This window comes from Stegastes partitus, unplaced genomic scaffold (genome assembly GCF_000690725.1).
Source record: "Stegastes partitus isolate 25-593 unplaced genomic scaffold, Stegastes_partitus-1.0.2 Scaffold1574, whole genome shotgun sequence".
In the NCBI taxonomy this organism is placed as follows: domain Eukaryota; kingdom Metazoa; phylum Chordata; class Actinopteri; family Pomacentridae; genus Stegastes; species Stegastes partitus.
This window is the reverse complement of record NW_007579305.1, coordinates 64,373-86,295: the sequence shown is the minus strand read 5'-3', so window position 1 is coordinate 86,295 and position 21,923 is coordinate 64,373. Positions and strand designations below refer to the sequence as shown.

Here is a 21,923-nt window from a genome sequence, read left to right as displayed (position 1 = left end):
TTATGGAGAGCTCAGCCCTTTTTTCCTCCTCATTCTCCTCCACACTGGTGTTTTTTTCTTCTTTAGCTCATACTTAACAGATTCAAGAACTTTAACTCAACAGTCTTGTGTGAGGAAACTGGTGGTCGTGACTTGGTTTCAGGTGATAAAAGAAAACAACAAAACCATGAAATAAATACACAAAACCCATGTAGAGAGAATTTGGTGAACTCTTATCATCAATGTGCTTGTTCAAATTACAGGAAGGAAAACTCAGCTGGTGAATAAAAACAGACCAACGTGGGGGCGTCTCACATCACTACGCCTCCTGCACTCATAATAACCGAGTCCTGTTTATTGACACCTAGAATTGAGTTGATTTAGCCTCTTTAAAAGACATCTGCATCATCTTTGAAGGTTTTGTTAGTCGTGAAATTGTGTCACATACTAAAAAGCATGCACTATTACTCATTAGTCACCTGCAAATCACTTAAATTCTCAAAAAAACGAACTACAGTCCTGAAAAGCTGCATTTGTTTTGTCACAAAAACACACGCCAATACTGCCCAGTGTTACGTCACACTGTAGATTTTCATTTACTGCAATCAAACATGTCAATTCTTGTGGTTTTGTTTTACGACTCATTGTCGGCATTACGTTTTGACTATTGCATGAATTCTCACCCATTTGCCTGCACAGTTAAATCTCAGCTACCCAGATAGAACCTCACTGCCACAGATGCATGTTAATAACAAATGGAGAGGTTTTCAGTTTGCTGTTTTTAATCCTTTCCAGACAACAGCAAGGAATACTTTTTGGAAAACAGAGAAATAAACACGTTAAGAGATGCTGATATTGCATTGACTGCTCCACTTGTGAAGCTGTAGTGTGCTCCGGCAAAGAGTTTAGACATATAAGGCCACACTGATAATCACAACTTTAAAATCTACGTCGTCACATAAACCATCCTTTTAGCAAACTTGTTTTACTTAAAGCAACGAGAGAGGACGCGCTTCTCCGCCACAACGAGGATCAGCAACAATCAGGTAATGATGATTTATGACAGAAGCCAAACAAAAGCTTCCATCTTCAAACATCCACTGTTGACTTTTCATTGCTCAACTGACCATCGAATTATCATCCTCTCCTATAATCAGCCTGAGACACCTGTGGGGTTGTGTGCAACACATGTAGATCGGTTTTGGGAGCCAACAGGGAGGATCCATCCATCCATCCATGATCTATACACTCTTAATCCTCACTAGGGTCGTGGGGGGCTGGAGTCTATCCCAGCTGACTCAGGGTGAAGGCAGGTTCACCTGGACAGGTAACCAGTCTAGTTAGAGACAGACAACCACTCACATTCACACCTACGGACGATTTAGAATCACCAATTAACCTCAACATGGTTTTGGACTGTGTGGGAGGAAGCTGGAGAACCCGGAGAGAACCCACGCTGCACGGGGAGAACATGGAGAAAGATCCCGGTGCTCTGACTGGGATGCAAACCAGCGACCTTCTTACTGCGAGGCCACTGCGCCACCTTCAGTACAGGGAGGATGTGACCAGAAAATAAAAAACAAAACAAAAGAGCGTTCAAGCCCACTTTTTCTTGGAAAAAACACAAATCCAGGTAAATCCAGGTGGACGTAGAGATTCAGACATGATTACTCAAAGTGCTCTTTGCAAATTAGCATAAAGCTGCTAAGTTTGCTTGGAGTGAAGCAATTTTAAAAACCGAAGGCTTACGTCACATCAACTGAAGCACTATGACGTCCAGTTTTTACCGCTGATATGATACGACGACGACAACAAGTCTGACTCTCAGGCAAACAGATTCGTCTCAGGTTTACTTCATTCCAAATATGCTCAGAAGTTCCTAAATATAGGCGTGTTTCCCTTGATTTAAATCACTCCTACCTAAAAACACCTTCCTTTTACAGTCCTCACTGTATCCTGGAGCTTTGGATCAAACCTTTTGACCCGGAACAGCTTCCAATACTGCACATATAAAATATTCAGCTTCAGTTAAACCCTCCTGTATCTCGTGTGATTCAAAGCTGTCAGTTAAACTCCTCTCAAACCCAACACGATTCCTCCAACAACCCTTCTCAAATGACCTGAGCCCTGCTTCAGGTCATGGATTTGGTTCACAACTGGCTACTGCCCAGAGACTATACAGGTTTAGTATTCCATATGTTGTCTGGATAAAATGTGCAGTTTGTTTTGCTTTTTTTTTTTAAGCCAGGATGTTCCTCTGATCCGGAAGAAAGAAAAAAAAACAAAAAAAAGACAAGCTTCAAGGATGTGAGAACTCCATCTGTAAAACAATGGTTATGGCACAACATGCATTCAGCTGGCAAAAGACACTGCAGGTACCAACTCGCCAACCACAGCGACATGCTAACGGCAACACCGACACACGTGTTTCCTGCCGGCTCTCCATTGAAAATTGCAGCGTCTCCGTTTATTCCTGCTCTGCAATAGCGTTTTTTGCAGCCCGGTCTGCTGCTGCTGCTGCTGCGTAAAGAGGGCTTCAAACTCATTTTGTTCCTAAAAACGGGGAGAGACGATGGAGATGGAAGAACAGCAGGGGCCGAGCCTACGTTCCTTAAGACGTCTCCATCATGCGTATGTCGTCTGTCTCTGTGGCGTCGTCCTTTGTCCACCGCCCTGTGCTTGTCCAAAGTCCAGCCTCTAAACAACGCTTCACAGGATACTCTGCCATCTGCTGGAGGAAGACAGAGACAGGAGGAGTCAGAACAGGTGAAGACTGTCTGGCACACATGAGACATTAAAAAGAGGTTCAAACGAGGCTCGAGGGATTAGTCTGGTGTAGCTGGAGGATTATAATGCCGCCGTCTCCGCCCCTGGAAGATTTCTTGTGCTGATCCGAGTTGCAACTAAAATTGTGACTTCAGATTTCCCTCTCTGTAGATGTTGCCATGACACAAAACAAATCTGTCCCGGCACAGATGTTTGCTCTTCTTAAAAAACAAAACAAAACAGTTCCTCAAATATGTAATCGCTCCTCACAAACTGAGTTCAAATTGAGGTGAAGAGACGCTCTGACAGGAACAAAACAGCACAAATCCAAAAGCAGGAGCAGCTTCAGTTTCAACACACTTGATCCCCCTTGAGAGAGGAAGGATGTGGTTTTATTTCCCCCTTTTTTTTTTCTGAGTAGATGTTTGGCAGCTTGTCAAGCTGTGGGGGCCCCCGAAGGGTTGGCGGCCCCATTCTCTCTCTGGCTTACAAAAGGCTTTCAAAGTGCAGCGATCAAGTTTAGTAGGTAGCCTTCGCAACTTTCACACATGACTTCCTCTGAATGTTGAAATAGAAATCTCTTTCATGTCTGTAATTAGTTTACAATGTCGTGTACAGTAAAGAGTTTTAATGTGGAGGAAACAGACAGCTTGGGGCTCCGGAGAGCGACCGTCTGTTCACGTTGGGTCACACAGGATTCTGTCTTTCCTTTAAACTGGAGGAGAGAGTAGAGCTGCATCTACAGCGGATGCAGAAAATTCACATCCTGCACACTTTAGTGGGTTAGTCATTGTACTTTATATGGATAAAATTGCTTTTTTTTGCCAATCAGTCCACATTAAATAACCCAAAAGAAAACAATTTAACAAGTAAACTGAATTCTCTCGTTTACAAAAGTGAACAGATCCTTTGCTGCAACACTCCAAACTGATTTATCCTGGGTGCTACTGATTGACCCCAATCAAGACCTAGAAACATCTCAAGGATGATTAAAGAAAAATAAATTGATACGCAGTTGAAAAAGGCTAATATCAAGCCATGACAAAGAACTCTCTACAGAGCTTTGTGATAAAACTGTGACAAAGGACAGTTAAAGGTAAGGATCTAAACCTACCTTCTAAGCTTAACGTGTTCCCAGGACCAAGGGGATCTCAATATTTATGAAATATAACTAAAACCACCGGGACTCTTCCTCAAGTTGGTCATCCTGCCAAACTGAGTAACCGAGCAAGGAGGACTTTGGTCACTGTCAGGAGAAGGACCACCTCAGCAGCACTTCCCCAGTTGAGGTCGTTATGGTAGAAGCACTAGAATGAAGTCACTCTTGGATAGAAGAAAAATTGTTCAGGCAGAACTCCCAGCCTATGCTAATATCATCCCCAAAGTGAAACCTGGAGTGGCAGCATTATGCGTCTGGGGTGCTTCTCTGCAGGAAGAATGCTCAGAATGATGGAAGCATGAATGCAGCAAAATAAAGAAGCGTCTTTGAAGAAAGCTGGCACCAGAGTGCAGCGACCTGAAACTAGGGGGACAGTTCACCTCTGACCTGAACTCTGCAGCCGAGACAAAGCTGTGGCGGCTTTGGGTTCAAGTTTCATTGAGAGGCCCGGCCGAGGCCCGGACCTCATAGAGCATCTTTGGACAAATCTTTTCTAGCTCACAGACACTTCCCATCAAGTCACACAGCGCTTGAGACGATCTGCCAGGAAGAGTGGGATAAGCTGCCCAAATCCAGGTGAGAAAAGCTTTTAGAGGCTTGAAGACGACTCAAAGCTGTGATTGCAACCAAAGAGGGAACTTCAAAGGGCTAAATTACAGACCTGATTACTAAAATGGCAAAAACCATGCCTTTATGGGTTAATGAGGGTGTGCTAAGAACAAAAAGGCGTCAAAATACGTCAAAGTCTGTTTGTATCCAGAAAATAACGACTTCTACAGCAGTACATGCATTTCTATGTACAACTTGAGTAGAGGACAGACTAAACATCTGTTGCATGGCTGATGTGCACTTTGGTGTGTCAGACTTGTGTTGCTTGATTTTTACTGTTAAACACCACTTTAAAAAAAGCTTCATCTAAAATGTCATTTTTTTCTATTTCATATTATTTATATCATTCATATTTCTCATATATCCACAGTGTTCCTACCTCAACAGTGCAATATATTTATTCTGCCGTTTGGCTAACTGTATACACTTCCTACTGGCTCCTTTTGTAAATATATATTCTTATTTGTCTTTTTATACTTTTACTTTTATACTTTTGCACCACTGGAGTTGCCTTTTAATTTTGTTGTACTTTGTGTATGACAACAATAAAAGCATTAAAAAACATTAAAATCAGCCCTGACTTCAGACAGCCAGCAGTAAAGAATAAATAACCAGAAAAAACTAAATCTGGTATATGTGCCATTTTATACCTGCTTTCTACACCTTGCTTTGTTTATCTGCCTTTTATTCCACTTGTGTCTGTTCTGACTTTGAGTATCTAGAAAAGCACTGTACAAAATAAACGTATTATTATTATTATGATTATAATATGATTTAAAACTGCCTAATATGGCTCATTTAACTACCTGCTGTTGCCATTTCCTCAGCTAATAAAGAACAATGCATGTCAAGCAGCTCAAAAACCTAACCACTGGGACTTTTCTGGTAGATTAATCGTAGCAATTGGACTTGTTTGAGTTCCTTGAAGATATCTTCAGATATCCTTAAGGAGCCATTAACACCTGAGTTTTGGTTTCAATTCAGAACTGATGAAGCCTCTTGGATAAGACATGAAACGTCTTCAAGGAACTCAAGAAAGTCCAGCTGCTACGATTAGTCTACGAGAATAACCTCGACCTGGATGACTGAGAATCTTCACAGAAATCTAACCACTGGGACATTTATCAACACTTAAACTTATTGTACTAGAACACTGCATGCCCCTGTGTTCCCTTCTTGGAAGCTGCTGGAACTGTAAATTTCTCTTGGAGATGAATAAAGTATCTATCTATCTATCTATCTATCTATCTATTTTACTGACACGTTACAGGTTGGATTTAGAGATTATTTTAATTTTTTTAAAGGGATATAAAGTCAACTGTGAACTATAAGTGCTTCACAGTTATAATTGTACTCGACTATATAAAGGCCTGATTTGAAAAAGCTGCAACAGCGATTTGTGCTACTTCCTAATTAGCAAGTTTTTGCTTGTGACATCTCAGCTTCTAAAGATAAAGTTTACGGATCACAGCGTAGAAGCACTGTGATGATGTTGTGCCAGCGTTCTGCTGTGTGCAAGAAGTTACTGAGAAAGACAACAACAATTCTTTACAAATGCTTTACACAAGTGTTGTCTCACTGGCGAACATCAGCAACATGATGACCTCTCAGCACTGGTTTACAGGTAAAGTCAACTTTGGCAGCAGCTGTGGGAAAACGTGGTGCTTCCTGTGATGATGTGTTTTGAAAGTGAAAATAGTTGTTTGCAAATTTGCATCAGCATGAGCAGGGAATAATACACAATAGCTCAATGGCGCCACCTCACAGCTGCAAGAGGCAACTGCAGTACCGTAGTGGTTCTAAGAAAACACATACTTACTGGAGGTAAAGAGTCTGTTGCTTCTTTGGGGTCGAGTCTGCAGTTTGTGCCGATGTTCTGCTGCTCGATGGTGGATGTGTCGCTTCTACATTTGACCGTGTATTCTTTAACTCTCTGTTTGAAGGCATTGAGTTCTGTGTGGAAGACCTCTAAGTAGACGTCTTGTCCTTCCTGCAGAGCAACAGAGGCAATAATATCAGGAGACAGGGCACAAGGCGGCTTAAAGACAACACTCATTTGGAGGGAGATGGAAGAAATTTCAGTCACCACATCCATTTTCCACAACAAAAACAGGAACATTCAAGTGTAAAGCCATGATTTTTTTTAATAATCTGCTTTTGTTCCAGTCTATTAGGATATACTAAAAGGATTGAGACAGAGTGCCGTGTTAACTTAAATCTCTGCATGCGTCTTACTTTGGCTTTGTGGAAGAACTGTCTGAAGCAGCCTCGAGGATCCTGCTTCGAGTTCGAAGCCATCTCCAGGATGAACTGCATAACTACAGCTTGGTGTGCCACCTGCTCCATCAGCGCTTCTTTCTGCAAGGTGCAAAACAAGAAGCTGGTTTGGAGGGTCTGGTTGTCACAGCCTGCTGCACATTGAACCTCTTGAGCTACACAAAAGGTCCCTTCATGATAACCCATTTTAAAAAAATCACATTTCATATCATGCACAACACAGTCAGTGAATTCTGATACCTTACATATATGCAGTAGTTTATTTAGTTACTGAGGACTGTAAACTCATTGGGACCTCAGTCTGTATGTTTTGTGTTCTGAAAAAGTCCAATTTCTGGCACCACAATGACTCTGAAGCAACACCTGTACAATGTGTGGAACTGGACATGAAAAAACTAGGATGTTAGTTTAATACTTTTTACTTGGCATCATGGGAAACAGGGACTGTTTAACATATCCGACATCTGACTTCTGCAAATTCTGATAACAAAAAAGTAGCCAAATGCATTGATGCGTGTATTTGGGTCACTGTCTGTTTGTTTCCTCCCTCAGTCAGACCTCTAATCTTATTTTGCAGATCATGAAAATGGTGAAAGGATAAGGCTTAAATTATTTATTCTTTCTATCAACAAATCCCCTGCTGAGATTCTAACCTAAACGGTATTTCAGTGAAGCCACGGCCTGATTTAACTTCATGTCACTGAAATAATTGCCCCAAAACTCATGAAACACATAAGATGGCATATGGATTCTTAGCTTTTTTATTTTTTTGTTTTCATAGAAAAGGGACAAGGCGTGCAAATGATGAAATATCTGAATTTATTTTATCTGATTATTGCTGGATGCCTGTCACATTACCATGGCTTACTTTATACTCGAGAAGCCTTTTTAATGTAATTTTTAACACCAGCTCTTTTCTTAAAAAGACAAATCTCAACTTTGCAAAATGCCTACAGCAATGAATAGAATAAAAATAACCCTGATCCGTGTTTCAGATGCGTGCAGTCGAACGAGCTGAGGCAAGCGGTTCAGTGTTTGCACTGCTTGACTACCCAAAAGGGAAAGAACTGCGCTGGCTGCATTTGTTGTTTTAGTTCATTATCTTGTGTATTTTCACAGTTTTTAGGACAGAAGCAGAGTTCTGCTCCACGGAGGATGCAGCCACACTGACAACGTTGCTGACGAGGATGAATTCAGTGCCGTTTTGGTCTCTCAGCGTTATCGTAGTTGGGGAACTGTTGATTATAACAGACAGATAAAAGTAAGACCAGCTCCGTCAGCACATTACCCCTTCTTGCTGTAGTCTCATGCACCACAGAATTAGATAGTTGGCTGTTTCCTCACAGATGAGCTGAGGCATGTCGGCAAGGAATCGCTGACTGTCGTCCCATCTCCGCAACATACCTGACAGGGAAACAAAGCACACGCCTTTTTTTTTTTTTGACTGCTTTGGGAGGACGTTGTTGATAATACAATATCACAAATACTTACTGCACAGCAACATTGCTGGCTTTACAACATAATTAAACGAGCTTTGCAATACTAGGCACTTGTTATGCACAAACAGACATAAGCTTGTGTGATAGACGTGTGTGATTCTTCAGGCTTGTTATCATCTGCTTTCTTGTGGTACATTTGAAAGTATCCAGCACAAGAAATCTGCAGCCTGTGTTTCACATTCTTGAGGATCATTTTTCAGAGCATCCTGTATGTTTGAAGAATGGTTTCCTACATTCCAGTAGAGACACTTCATGCCTCTAAGGAATGACAATTCATCACAAACAATGGAAAGTTTTGCACCAGTGAAATTAGAAAATGAGAAACGTAATACGGACTTTTCCTTAGCACACAAAGTGGATAAAACAACAACTACTGAGACTACAAACTTTCAGCTCTTCCGCTTTTAATAACGGACAAGGGTGAAGACTTTGCTGAGAAACAGTAGGTGGCACATCTTCTGCGACCACAGCAAGAATGTCACACGCTGAGATGAAATCCCAACTTTAACTTAATCATACAAGCATACACATAAAAACTAAATAACGTGACCTCTTCCACTGAAGCTGAAGGAAAAATCCTCCCTAAACCTGCCACAATCTAAATTGTTAAATGATGACATTCCTTCTAATTTAAATAAAACTCGACACACTGATTTGGTATCTCACTTACCAAAATGCCTGAGCTCTTGTTCATACTTCTGGAGAAATGTTTTGCACTTGTCCTGATCCATATCTATCGGCTGATTCTGGACATTGATGATACTCTGGAACAAAGAGAAACCATTAATGAAGCCAGACAAATAACAACAAGAGAACATAATGTGCCTGCATCACTTACGACATAAAATCTATTTGACTTCAACTGTCCACTTCAGGTTCACGTGTTTGCAGACTGACCTTATCAAAAACATCCCAGCTCCCGACAGCTCCCAGCACGGGACTGCGGCTGGGTTCCTGACCGCCCAGCATGCTCTCTTTCCGGCGCCACTCCTCCTCAGTGTGTGTGAGTTCTGTGGGGCAGGCCAGAGTCCGAGCGCGTTCCTGCTCCAGCGACTCGGAGCTGTAGACTCCTAACGAACACAGCTGATCCTGCGCCTCAGCCAGCCGCCAACTGGAGACGATGGAGGCCTTCACACAGCGCTGCTGGCTCTGGCACAGCGACGCCATGGCACAATCGCAAACGTGCGACGACGGCAGCTGCTGGTGTGAGGTGAACGGGAAGAAAAGGAGATCAGTGTGGGGAGGAATACTGTTGGTGAGATCATCAGGTCATGATATGTAGAAGCAGAAAAGAGGGGAGGGCACTGAGGAGGATTCATTTATGCAACTCTGATGAAATGAGTCACAGCAGCATTCCCCACAGAGGGCTTCCACCACTGGGGAACCTGACTATAATTTTAATGCTAATCCTTTTTCCACACACGTTTTCTACGTAGTCTGCATGTGTGTTTTTAAATCAGCAGACTGACTCTCTCCTAGGAGTGAACAGCTGACATCTACAAACTGCTGCATCACTCTGAATCACACACTAAATGTAGGCCCTTTGCATTCAAGCTTTCATGACCACAAACATGCCGTATTTGATACAGGGTGAGGCTGGAGGGCTAAAAATAAGTAAATGCCTCTTTCCATTTCATCCACGCTTACATGAGTCCCCAAAGAGACAAATGCCTTTTCCAGCCATCAGCTGTCAGTGTCTGGGAACATCGAGGATCTTGGTGGGAGGGACGTGAGCTGCTGCCTGTTGTGGCTTCTGATCTCACCAACCATCCCCACATATGGAAAGTCTCCCTCTGATTCCAGCAATGTCCTGGCACGGTGGTGACACTGCAGGTGATCTGGTTACCTCACAGGCTGGCACACATATAAGCGGAATGTCGCTGGGTTCGCATCAGGTTAGCATCGACTCTGGCATGCAGGGTGAGGGGAACCCATTCCTGGCTAACTGACGGGGCAGTGGCACTATTGTGATTGTGGAGGGTGGAAACAGCGAATTAAAACTGTCTAAAAACAGCCACCAGCTCACACTTTACGAAGTGCCACTGCTATGTAACTCTCACTTCATCCCCAAACAGGCTTAGCTAGTTAGCTTTTAATAACGTTGAGTTGCCTCTGTGATGCCAAGTAAATTAAACGTCGTCCGCTAACAAGTCGGCCGCTAGCCGTGAACTAATTACCTGCTGATGAGGATAGACACCGCAGAAGCCCCTGGTGGTCGCTGAAGCCGGGTCCCTGCTGGGCTCTTCGTCGGGGCGAGGTGAAGCTCCGTTACCCAGCCACTCCATAACGGCTAAGCAACTAGCAGGCTAGCTGCGCTGCGCTACGGGACCCGCTAGCTGATGCTAGCTGTGTTTGGAGAGTTGCTGTCCGTGTTTAGCGGCCTGCTGGAGTTACGCAGGAGATAAATGTCAGTGTGAGGAGTCGGCAGAGCAGAACGGGGGATAGTTGCAACAGCAGAGGAGCGCTGCTGCTTCGGCTAGTGACAAAGTGAGCTACAATAACAACAAGCTGCTCCAAAGTGTCCCGGCTGCGTCTTTTTAAGAGGTGACGCGCAGGACACGTGGTACACAACCGGGACCACGTGACGCAGTGCCAGTTATTTCTACTGGATTCTGTTTGGTTCAAGTCAATTCCTGTAGGGACCAATCCAACAGGTTATATGATAGAAACTATTTATAAAACCTTAAAAAATATATATACAAACAAGGGAAAATAAATAAAAGACGTGTTTGTCAAATAAAAAAAAGAAAAATTTCAATTTATTCATTCAATCTTTATTTAAACAGGAAGTACATCGTAGCCAAGTAAGAGAATACACAAATCAACTTGGAAAACAATAACATTTTAAAAGGCAAAGTTAGTAAAATAAACCATTTAGGGTTTAAAAAGCAAATAAATCCACTTAGAAGTTTCAACAGGATGAAATTAAAAACCTAAATTGCCCAAAGATTAGAAATGAATCCAGATTATTTTGCAACTTATTTTAATATAAAGGAATAAAACTGGATTTTCCAAGCTCAGTAAAAACAGACAGCACCTTGAGAGTGTAATGAAGAAATGTTACTGGAAAAACAACAAAACAACAACAGGAGGAGCCCTATAAATAGATAAATAAAACCCAGTGTCTAGCATACAGCTCATAGTATTATGATTATCACCAGTAATAAATCTTAGTGCAGAGTGATAAACAGCATCCAAAGGCTTGAGAGTTGCTTCATACTTACTGTGAATATATTATCTGAAGATGTTATGTGCAGAAATTTGTGCCATCGGAAACTGAATTTGAATTATTTATATTTGAATTTGCATTGCTCAGGTGGAAGACTTGAAACAAAAATGTGTATTTGATTGAATTAAATAAATACAAATTGAAATTATATGATTCAAATTCAAATATTTGTCACAGTTATTCAAATTGAGAAATTCAAAATATGAGATTCAAATTCAAGTTTGTATTTCAGTTAGTCCAGTTGAGCAATTCAAATTTCATTTGTAATTTTAAGTGGTACAAATTTCTGCCCCTAAGATGTTGGAAGTGAACTTTTGCATGTCTGTAACTCAAATGTGTACTGTCTCTAATTTTACTTGAGATTTGTGAGGAGAGCGAGTCATTTTCCAGTGAGGTTGGAGCTCACAGAGCAGTCTGCCTACAGCTAAAGTAGGGACGATATCATAGTATTGCTTGTGATGTTTAGGCTGTATGTGTTTGGTTTGTCTAGATTGTAATTAACATATGTAAAACATGTATAATAAATAAATACTCCTCTCTTGCAGTTGCCCTGTGAATTATAATCCTTAAACTATAACCCTCACGAATTAAATCAAGCTATTTAGATGCATTACTAATATTTTATTCACTAAGTACTTTATTGGCAGGTGGGAAAACATGTGTTGAATTGGTCCTTTAAAGCTACTTCAACCAGTAAAACAGCTGGATTGGTTATAGTTTAGGACACAGAGCAGGTAAGATCACTTTTTTGCACAGCGCATGTCTACTGTATACATATTTACCTGTTGTTTGCTTTTTGACCAGAGGGTGGCAGTAGTGCGCTTTGAACTTCCATGGCAGCCTCCTCTGAAAAACACCTGATCGAGTAAGAGTGCTTTTGGGTAAATTTTGCCCTCATGTACAACTTACAGGCAGCCATACCTACAGGGTATGTATCAATTTTGCTAAAATTCCTCCATAAAGTGTCTGAAATTGTCGATTTTCACGTCTCTTATTAGAGCTATGGCAACATTTAGGTGTTATAATCTGTAAATTCTTGCGATCCAGTCGGATTTGTGTACCGTGTGAGAGCAAGTGCTGCCTGCGATACCCGCTGCAGGGTACATAATGCTCCACGCACTGGACCAAACAAAGTGACGTTCCCATGAAGTAACAAGCATAAAGTGGTAACAAGCGAAGTAGCTTTACCTGACGATAGCCAAAAGGAAAAAAGTGGTATACGGTGAGTTCGTACTTATCGATAGCACGACGTTACATTGCTGTAATGTCATTATTTTTGTTTGTTGACTTATTTAAAATGAAAGCCACTGTGTGTTGCAGTGACAACATGACAAGCTAGCACTGAGTTTGGTGAGCTAGCTTACAGTCATGAGCCAGTTGAGTTAGCATCGTGGCTAAGTTGCATCGCTTTTTGCGCTGTTTTGTGGGCCTTTCACAAAAAAAGCTAGTCTAAGGACAATATTTGTGTTAGAAGCGATGTTTATTCGGACAGAAAAGCTAATGTTTGCTAACAGGAAGTATGAAATCAACTACTGAGGAAGCTGTGTGCGTTTTCCCACCATGAGATGGAGCTAGAAGGCTAAAAAACCAAACAGTCGACTGCAGTATTTTTGTTTCTCTTGCTCATCCATTCCCTGAAATATCGCCGCTGCCCTGACAATAGTCAATGCCAAAGACCGCCTCTTGAGCCTGCAGACATTCAGACAGGGAGAAACAACCAGACTTCAGGCCTAAAAAAACATCCTCAGCCTGAAATCAAGTCTCACAGCCAGCTGGCATCTTGCCCTTTCTCAGGCTGCTGTTCCCACAGGTTTTCCTTGTTGCTGTTTTAAACTGCTGTATGTATAAAGTTTATTTAAAAAATGTTTTTGGTTTGATTTTCACTTTTTGGTACAGTGACATCCTTCAAGATGTCACTGCAGTTGCCCAAGATAGTTGAACACAAATGTGTAAACATGCAGCAGAGTATTATATCTTCACTTAGATGTAGTATTACTGATTCTACTAATACGTGTATCCCCAAAATATCTGTTCTATGTTGTGACAGTGATATTGTGGTAGAGGCTTTCTATTTATACTGTTGTTTTGTGTTCCTGCAGCTACAGAGGGAAAGCAGCGCACCATCCTGAGAACAGAAATGAACCATATTACCCAAGAAGCAGCGGGTTTGTACCAGAGTTTTACTACGTACGCCTCTCTTCTAGGATTCATGAGCCCTTTTTAGACATGGGACATTTAACATAGCTGGTTTCATCAGTCTGTTAAGGCATTTTGTCATTCAGACAAAGGTAATTTTTTCATTAATGTTCCTCATTCAGATATACCTGCAACGGAGAGAGCCACAGTATGCATATGTTATTTATCAGTTAATCAAGTCATGTATGATAAATAACATTCAGAGATGGCAAAGTACTCACATTCTTTACTTAAGTAGAAGTAGAAATACTTGTGTAAAAATAGACTCTGGTAAAGTAGAAGTACTGATTCAACTCCTTTACTCAAGTAAAAGTAAAAAAGTACAGGTTCAGAAATGTACTTAAGTACAAAAGTAGAAAGTAAAAATTAATTTTTAGCTTCGATGATACGCGATGCCTCTTTTGATAACTCTGCAAAACGAAAAAAGTTTTAAGCACACAGTTGTTTTCATCCTTTAAGAACCTGCACAGTGCTGCTACAGAGAAAAACATCACTGGACGGTTTTCCATTTCAGCAACATTATGAACATTAAACATTATAGTCAACATGGAAACACTCGTCTCTTCAAGACTACCAACATCTTTTATTGAGCCTCAGCAGAAGCTGCTTCTCAACGTTCTTTGAATGAAGATGTGCCCTTCTGGGTCTGAAAATCAGTCCTGCAGTACTAAACAGCCTCTTGCAGGCAGGGATGTGTTGAGCTTCAGGGACAAATTGCTCACTGCTGGTAAAGAGAAAGATGTTTGTTGTTACGTCTTTTACGTCATGTCGTCATCCACAGAGGTTGAAACAAGTAACGAGCCAGTTTTGAGAATGTAGAGTAGAAAGTACAGATGTTTGTGTTCAAATGTAGGGAGTAAAAAAGTCATCAGAAAAATTCATATTCAAGTAAAGTACAGATACCTGCAAAATCTACTTAAGTACAGTAGCAAAGTATTTGTACTTTGTTACTTCCCGCTCTGATACTATTTCACTAATGAATAAAAGACTAAACCTAAACTAAAAGCTGAAACACCGTTACCTCCGGAGAACACAGTTTTAGAGAAACAGTGACGGCCACAAGCGTTAACGTACCCGTCAGTAAAGCAACACAACAAAAATGTCGGTTAGACAGTAAGACTGTTGCGCTGAAACTACTACTTATCTCGACTAAAAACCCCTTTGGGCCTTATTGTTCAAGTTCTAATTTAACAGGCAAAAATTTATTACGGAAATAATCTCGGTTCTTTTGATAGAACGAATTGTAAATTGCAACCACAGTTTTTTTTCACCCTGCCACAACAATTACTTGAAAGCAGTCTCTCCTAATGTGTTCCTTCTGTGAATGTTCCAGCTTGGACTCATCTCATATTTGAGGTTTTGTTTATATACGTCTCTTGGCAACATTAGTTTGCTTCACGAATGGGTTCACTGGGTGTATAATGTAATCACCAGTGTCACTGAACTTAATTTGGCTTGTGATCAGTTTTTCAGAGGAATCCTACAGATTGCGTCATTAAATAAATATATACCAACGCTGTCTAAATGCTGTGACTCCTCATGAACGAAACTTGATTGACTGTGACTCAATTAGGTATGTGTCACTCCGCGTTTGGACAAACCAGGTTGTAGTGGTTCAATTATGAAGAGGCAGTTAACATGTAAACAGTGCTTTAATAAGCATCGCATTCGACAAGCGCTGGCATTCTCCTCGTTTTCAAGATTGTGTAATAGCACCTGTTGAAAGCCTTTTCTAGCACCTACAACAAAATACAAAAGGAGAGAAGTACTTGTGGAAGAATGTTGTGGCATCCTTCCAGTGGAGTCGAGCCACTTGTACGGCAGCAGCCAAGTCACACTGGAGCTGTTCTGGTGGCTGTAGTGACACCAAATGCCCATTTAGACACTTGATCTTTGTGCTTCCTTTATTTTGGCAGCTGCCTGGCAACATGCAGTCAGACCTGGCGGAGGATTTAATCTCTGACTAATTTTTCACTAAAATTGTTTTGTCAAGTCAGGAACCGACAAGGTGTCAGATTACATTATTATCTGCTTAGTTGAATGTTTTAGATTTCCAAATTGGCTTGTGTTTAAAAAAAAAAAAAAGAAGAAGTAAAACAAGTCATCTTCCCAGAGGTGAACGAGTGCATGAACTCTATGTGTGTCCATGTGTTTGTATGTGGTGATAGGGTTATTATGTTGTAATGAATGGGGAGCCTCTAGCTCTGTCATTCACCCACTAGCCAAGACTGTAAAGAAGCTACATGCTCAACATTCCTCTGCTCTCTCCTCTCCTCATGCAAACACTGAAACTGAAGTGGGTTGCGGTGTTTGTGTTAGTGTGAGTGCCTGTGCACGTAGTATGCATGTCGGACAGTGGGATGAATGGGCTGGAGTGGGGTGTATAACAGCAGAGAACCACACCGAGCAGCAAAGGAAACTCTGCAGCCATTCAAAATGTTTTAAACTGAAGGAGCTTTGAGAGGCAGTGTTGTTTTCTTATGCACGTCTTAGTCCGTTTAATACAAAACCGCTATACTTTGCCTGCATTCAGTAGCACGCTGTCAAAGCTGTGACATCAGGGCTGAAACACTGAAGAGTAGGTTAATCTGAAAAGACGGCTGCAAGACGCCTTTACAAGTAGAAAAGCAGTTTTCTCAACTTGTTAGTATTTGGGAATAGATTTTCGTATTAATTCACAAAAAAAGTATACGGTGGAAGCTGACTCTAATGTAGAGCTCTGCATGATTTGTACTAATTAGGCTTGAACCTGCAAATAGACGGCATAGCGTACCTTGCATTTTCTTAAATAAAAACACAAAACCAAGTCACAGGAAATGATTCTGTTTTATTGTTTTGGCGTTAAGGAGATATTTCTTTCTTTATTGTGCTGTTTTAAAATGAGAAGAAAAGACCAGAAAAAGCTTGGATGGAAGGGAAACTCAGAAACCGTGCACCTAAGACAAAAATAGTGACGATCCTATGAGTGTAATTTTAAACAGGAATTCAGGTGGTTTGTTGAGACAAGTTCAGGAATTAAAGAGGCGCATAATGCAAAAAAAAAAGAAAAAAGTCAAGATCAAGTTAAGGGCTGCTGCTGCTGCTGGGAGATAAATGTCAAATTCGTGTTAAGGAAGCAACATGAAACAGAGAAAAAGTGTCAGGCCAGGAAAGATGCAGTAAAGAAAGAGGCCAGTGCAGAGAGAGAGAGAGGGGACGAGAGGCCTTTTGGTCTGCTTTCCCAGGCTATGCATCAGGAAGGCTGTATTTTTTACACCATGACCAGCACATAGCCTTTTCCTGGGGAAATCCGAGACAAAATCAAGAGAGGCTGGTGCAGGGAGGGAGAGGAGAACAGGAAAACTAGCCCTGGGAAGGAAGGAGGGAGGCAGGGAGGGAGGGAGGTAGGGGGGCAGGTACGGTGGAGGCCACACAGCGTGAGCGACAGAGAACCGAGCTGGAGCTTTTGGGAAGGCTCAGTGGAACACATGCACAGGCGGACAAAAAAATGCGAAACGCACATGCACGCTCGACATCTCCTCTCGTTTCCAAGCTCCTCTAACCACCGTGGCATTCTTAAAATGTGCCCTGAGAGTCTTCTCTGGAGTATTTTGGCTGCAGATTCAGCTGGAATGCAGAGCTAATGCTGGGTTCCTCCACTGTCCAACCAGCCTCAGCTGTTAATCCGATGTTATGGCTGCTCTGCAATGCCTGTTAAAGAAATAATATTTGACGTTATGGCTGCTCAGTTATGCCTGTTTTAACAAACAATATTTCCAGTATATCACATTACTGATGCTCGGCAACAAATTCGACCTTTTATTTACATGACTTGTACTCGGGAGTGGGGGTAGATCAGCATTGCGATTTCAGAATTGTTTTATGAGCTGTAGAAAACTGATATTTACACACCCAGGTAGGCTATTAGAGCCAGACAGCGTTGACAGTTGGATTGCTTGGAAGTCTCAATAAACATTTGTCTGAGCAGGAGATTCAGTCAAATCCTGAAATCAGTTAAGAACGTGACCAACTTGCATAGCCGTAGCATGTTTGTTTTATGAATTATATCCTTGAGGTTTATACCCAATGGATTTGCATCTCGTCCCAGTATCATTTTCAAAAGTGAGAACTCTTTAAAACCCTAAAGACCTGATTAGAGAAGAACCCAGCACCACAAACGGTCTCAAATATCTTAAAAAACTCCAGTGGCTTTGATTACTTGACACGTCAAAGGTCAGAGTGAATTCCCACCTCATCTGTGCATGTGTTATCCCCCCTCCAAGGTCTTGACCCGGACACGCTGAGAGAAGAACTCTTCGAACTGTGGAACCGGAAAGATCTGCAGACGGTAAGAGTCACTTTCACAGCATGTGTCAGGTCCATACATGCAATGTTGAGTGTGTGTGTTTACAAAGGTAGCAGGATGGAGCCTTTGTGTGTCCACATGAAGCGCTCGCACAGGAAGGAGCGAGCAGGAGAGCGAGAGGTCCCGGCATCTTTAAATGAAGCTCACCAGCGTGTGACTGCGTGCGTTAATGAGGAAACCAGACTGTCTGTCAGAAGGAAGGAATTTGCGTTGCTCTGAATGAACTTGAGATCTGTGCGAGGAGGATATTGAGTGGATGACATCTGTTTTGCAAATTAAGACGCGGCACAAGGCATTCTCACACAGATCTTATTTTCATCATGTAGGAAGTTTTCTAATGCCGGCGTTTGCGTTCTTCACGTTAGGACCAAGAATGTGTCGCAGTGATGTTTTATGCAGTCACCTTTTCCTCTTTAACGGTATAGTTTTACCAATCCCTCCTCTTCTGTCCACCCACAGCTACGTTTTGTAGCCCTCGATGGGTTTTCAAAGCTGCCTGAGCCTCTGGAGACCCTACTGACAATCCTGGAGGGCTGCCCTGGCAGACAGAAGGGTCGCAGTCACACCCTTGGCTATTACATCCTCGTGGAATTCCAGACATGGCTGAAGGAGCATCCTCAGGTACATGAGCCTGCCGTTTCAAAACCTGTGCTTCGGCATGCTTGCGCCACTCCACTCCTACACTAATAAAGGTTTAAACTGTACATGAAGGATGTAATAATAATAATAAACTTTATTTATATAGCACTTTTCAAAACAGGGTTACAAAGTGCTTTACAGATTCAAAGACAAGTGTAAGGAAAACAACAAATAAGGACATTAAAAGAAGTGAAAAACAATATAAAAATATATAAGAAGAATAAAACCCAGTAAAAGAAGACAGTTAAAAGACATTAAAGGAAGGAATAAAACAGGCAGAGGATAAAATGTACTGCCCTTGATACCGCCATCAAACGGAGAAAAAGTACACTCATAAGACAACTCCTGTAAAATCACATCTGTAAAAATGTGTTTTTAAAGGAGGATAAAGTGCTTGCAGATCTGATCTCCTCAGGGAGACTGTTCCAAAGGGTGGGGGTTCTTACAGAAAAGGCCCGGTCACCTTTGGTCCTCAGCCTCGACTGTGGGACGGTGAGCAGAGCCTTGGCTGAGGACCGCAGGCTACGACCGGGCACATATGGGGCGAGGAGATCAGAAATGTACTGAGATGCCAGTCCAGAGTGTGCTTTATAAGTTAACAATAAAATCTATTCTAAAATTAATTGGTAGCCAATGATGTACTGATGTGACCTGATGTTTTTCAAAGAAGTGCTTTCTTTCCACTTGTACCATTGTTTAGATATTTTATTATATATTCCCGTAAAATGTATTTTATTCATGTAGACAAGCACAAGAGGGACCTTCTCATGACAACAGCTGCCATGTGTTTGTATTGCTGGTCATCGTTTCTTTTTGGTTCTTTGTCATTTGTGTCGCTCTAACAGGTAAACCTGAGCTCATTCACAGAACAGCAAGTGCTGGCGCTCCAACGGCGGGCTCTTAGCTTACTAACAGAAACCCAGCCCAGCTTTGTTGACAGTCTATTAAACATCTACCAGCTCGGTTCCTTGGATCCGTCCATACTCCGGCTGCACATTGTGAGGTTACAGGCCCTCAACTGCTACAAGGAGGTGTGTGGTTTGTGTTCATTTTTACATTATTTTTATATTAGGAATGTTTCAGACAAAACAATTAAGAAGGTTTAATCAGTGCTGGCACAAAAAAGTAATAGATTTTTCTTTTTTTTTGACACTAACACTTTGTGCTTTCACAGGCGGCAGTGCTCAGTATAAAGCTGCAATTACAGCAAGAACTAAATATGGAGGAGGTGAGGCTAAATGTTTTCTGTAAATATGTCTTTGTAGTCTTGCTGTGTGTTTATAAACAGTGGAACATATAAACACGCTTTAGACGAGTTGGATCTGAGTTTCTTAAATTGTCCTTTATCCAATTTGCTGAATTTTTACCTCCAACTTTCTTCTCCAGATGTGCGTACCGCTGATTTTGCAGGATAAGTTGCCGCTGGCAGAGTCCTTTGTCACCGGCCACAGTCATCTAGAGAAACAGCTGGTCACACTGCTGGACTCTTGGTGCCACCGTGACTTCACAGTGGAAGAGATAAGCAAGTATGATGCATCTGTGTGATATATATATGCATGAGAACCTCCACACGGATGCCTGCCACTTTCTAAACTTGTGTGTTTGTGTGTGCATGTGTGGTTCCGTAGGCAGTTCCCTCGTGTCGCCCTGTCCAAACACTGCACAAGCCAGATCCATCCCAAAATGGTCACGAAACACGTCTTAAGACTCGCAGACAAATTCAAGATCGACCAAGGTAGGTGACTGGGCTGATGTGTGGTTGTTCCTGTATGCTGTAGGTGTGTGTGTCTCTGCCAGAAATGATTGTTGTAACCTTGTCTTTTTGACTCAGCACTATGTCCCAATGCTCTGCACAAGAGGAGACTAGACTCTCTGCGTTTCCTCATGTACAAGAGGTTTGTGGAGGTAAGCGATACAGCAGGTGTTTTATTTCATTATGACTTATTTATTTTAAACATCATTGTCATTACATACAATATATCATCAAAGCAGCTACACATCAGTGACTTGTTTAGCTTATAGATGACAATAGAAGTAATATATTTGAGATGGGAGACAGACGTCCTTTCTTATTTGGTGATTACGTAGAGTCTCCTACTAGAAACATGTCAGTATTTGTTTTTGACCTCAAGTTTTATGACAGGATTGAGTGTTGTACGTCTTTTCAATTGGATTCTAAAACTTTACTCTTAACTTTTAAAGCGGTGCATGATCTATTAGCCTCAAGATATGGATGCAAGAGGAGCCAGAGGCTTGACCTTTCGCAAATGTGTGTGTGTGTGACACATGGAAGAAGAAAGATATAACGTTGTTTAGTCGATGTTTAAATATGTGAGGGCTGGGAGAGGCCTCGCTGACTCATATACGCTGCTATGAAAACATTTAGTTGCAAGAAAACGTTTGTGAACCCTTTGGAGCGATCAAGACTTCTGCAGTCGTTACTCATAAAATGTGGTCTGATCTTTGTCCAAGTGATAATTATAGGCAAACACAATCTGACTAAACTAATGGCACACAAAGCATTGTCCTTTTTTAAGCTTTCATTGTACAATTAATCATCATTCACAGTGCAGGCGGGAAAAAGTAAGCGAACCTCTGACCTAATGACTTCTCCAAAAGGTAATCGGGTCAGGTTTTCCTGTTAAGGAGATCAAATTGGAAGCGTAGGTTGCAGTGAAGGCCTGGCCAATAAAAACACGGCATACAGAGCGTGGTTTCTAGCTAAGTCTGCCCCTCTTAGGACAGATCGATTGATCTGAACAATGCCTTGATCATAACAACGTTCACAGGACAACATAGAAGTGCATGAAGGTAGAAAAGGCTACTAAAGCATTTCTAAAGACCTGGGTATTGATAAATCTATAATAAGATTAACTGACTCCAAGTTCTGACTGCTGCTATTCCTAAGAGTGTCCATCCTGCAGAGATCACACCAAGAGCACAACATGTAATCCTGAAAGAGGAGGAAAAGAATCAGAGGGTTACCACAAAACAGCTCCAGGAATCTCTAATATTAGAAAAGCACCGAATAAGAATAGTGTTCATGGAAGGACACCGCAAAGGGAAACTGTTTCCCCCCCAAAATACATTATGCAGTGTGCAACAGATCTTTTGGATGTTCCACAACATTTCTCTCACAATGTTCTGTGGTCGGATGAGACAAAAGTTGAATTTTTTTGGCAGCAGTGCACAACGCTGACACCAACACCAAAACCTCATCCCAAG

At 41.7% G+C, this 21,923-nt stretch overlaps 2 protein-coding genes across 5 annotated transcripts in view; one reads left to right on the top strand and one right to left on the bottom strand.

Annotated features, from left to right (window-relative positions):
* Positions 1–1,801: 1,801 nt before the first annotated feature.
* cdc37l1 (cell division cycle 37-like 1) lies at positions 1,802–10,704 on the bottom strand. Of its 4 annotated transcripts, none has more exons than XM_008300684.1 (7): positions 10,467–10,704; positions 9,187–9,489; positions 8,960–9,053; positions 8,079–8,194; positions 6,749–6,871; positions 6,333–6,503; positions 1,802–2,710 (listed from the first exon to the last, which is right to left on the bottom strand). In XM_008300684.1, the coding sequence occupies exons 1-7, from the start codon at positions 10,572–10,574 to the stop codon at positions 2,591–2,593; spliced, it is 1,035 nt and encodes a 344-aa protein (XP_008298906.1). In that variant the 5' UTR covers positions 10,575–10,704; the 3' UTR covers positions 1,802–2,590. The 4 variants fall into 4 exon arrangements, with proteins under 4 accessions (XP_008298906.1, XP_008298907.1, XP_008298908.1 ...); XM_008300685.1 differs by having other exon boundaries at positions 1,802–2,707; XM_008300686.1 differs by having other exon boundaries at positions 9,187–9,486.
* Positions 10,705–12,669: 1,965 nt separating this feature from the next.
* The window catches only part of exd3 (exonuclease 3'-5' domain containing 3), a 43,113-nt gene continuing 33,859 nt past the window's right edge, over positions 12,670–21,923 (top strand). The window contains exons 1-9 of the mRNA XM_008300682.1: positions 12,670–12,740; positions 13,618–13,683; positions 17,977–18,041; positions 18,519–18,680; positions 19,544–19,729; positions 19,873–19,926; positions 20,085–20,224; positions 20,327–20,433; positions 20,530–20,603. Of these exons, the coding sequence (XP_008298904.1) occupies positions 13,656–13,683; positions 17,977–18,041; positions 18,519–18,680; positions 19,544–19,729; positions 19,873–19,926; positions 20,085–20,224; positions 20,327–20,433; positions 20,530–20,603 (816 nt within the window). The 5' untranslated portion in view covers positions 12,670–12,740; positions 13,618–13,655. The remainder of the gene's footprint in view (positions 12,741–13,617; positions 13,684–17,976; positions 18,042–18,518; positions 18,681–19,543; positions 19,730–19,872; positions 19,927–20,084; positions 20,225–20,326; positions 20,434–20,529; positions 20,604–21,923) is intronic.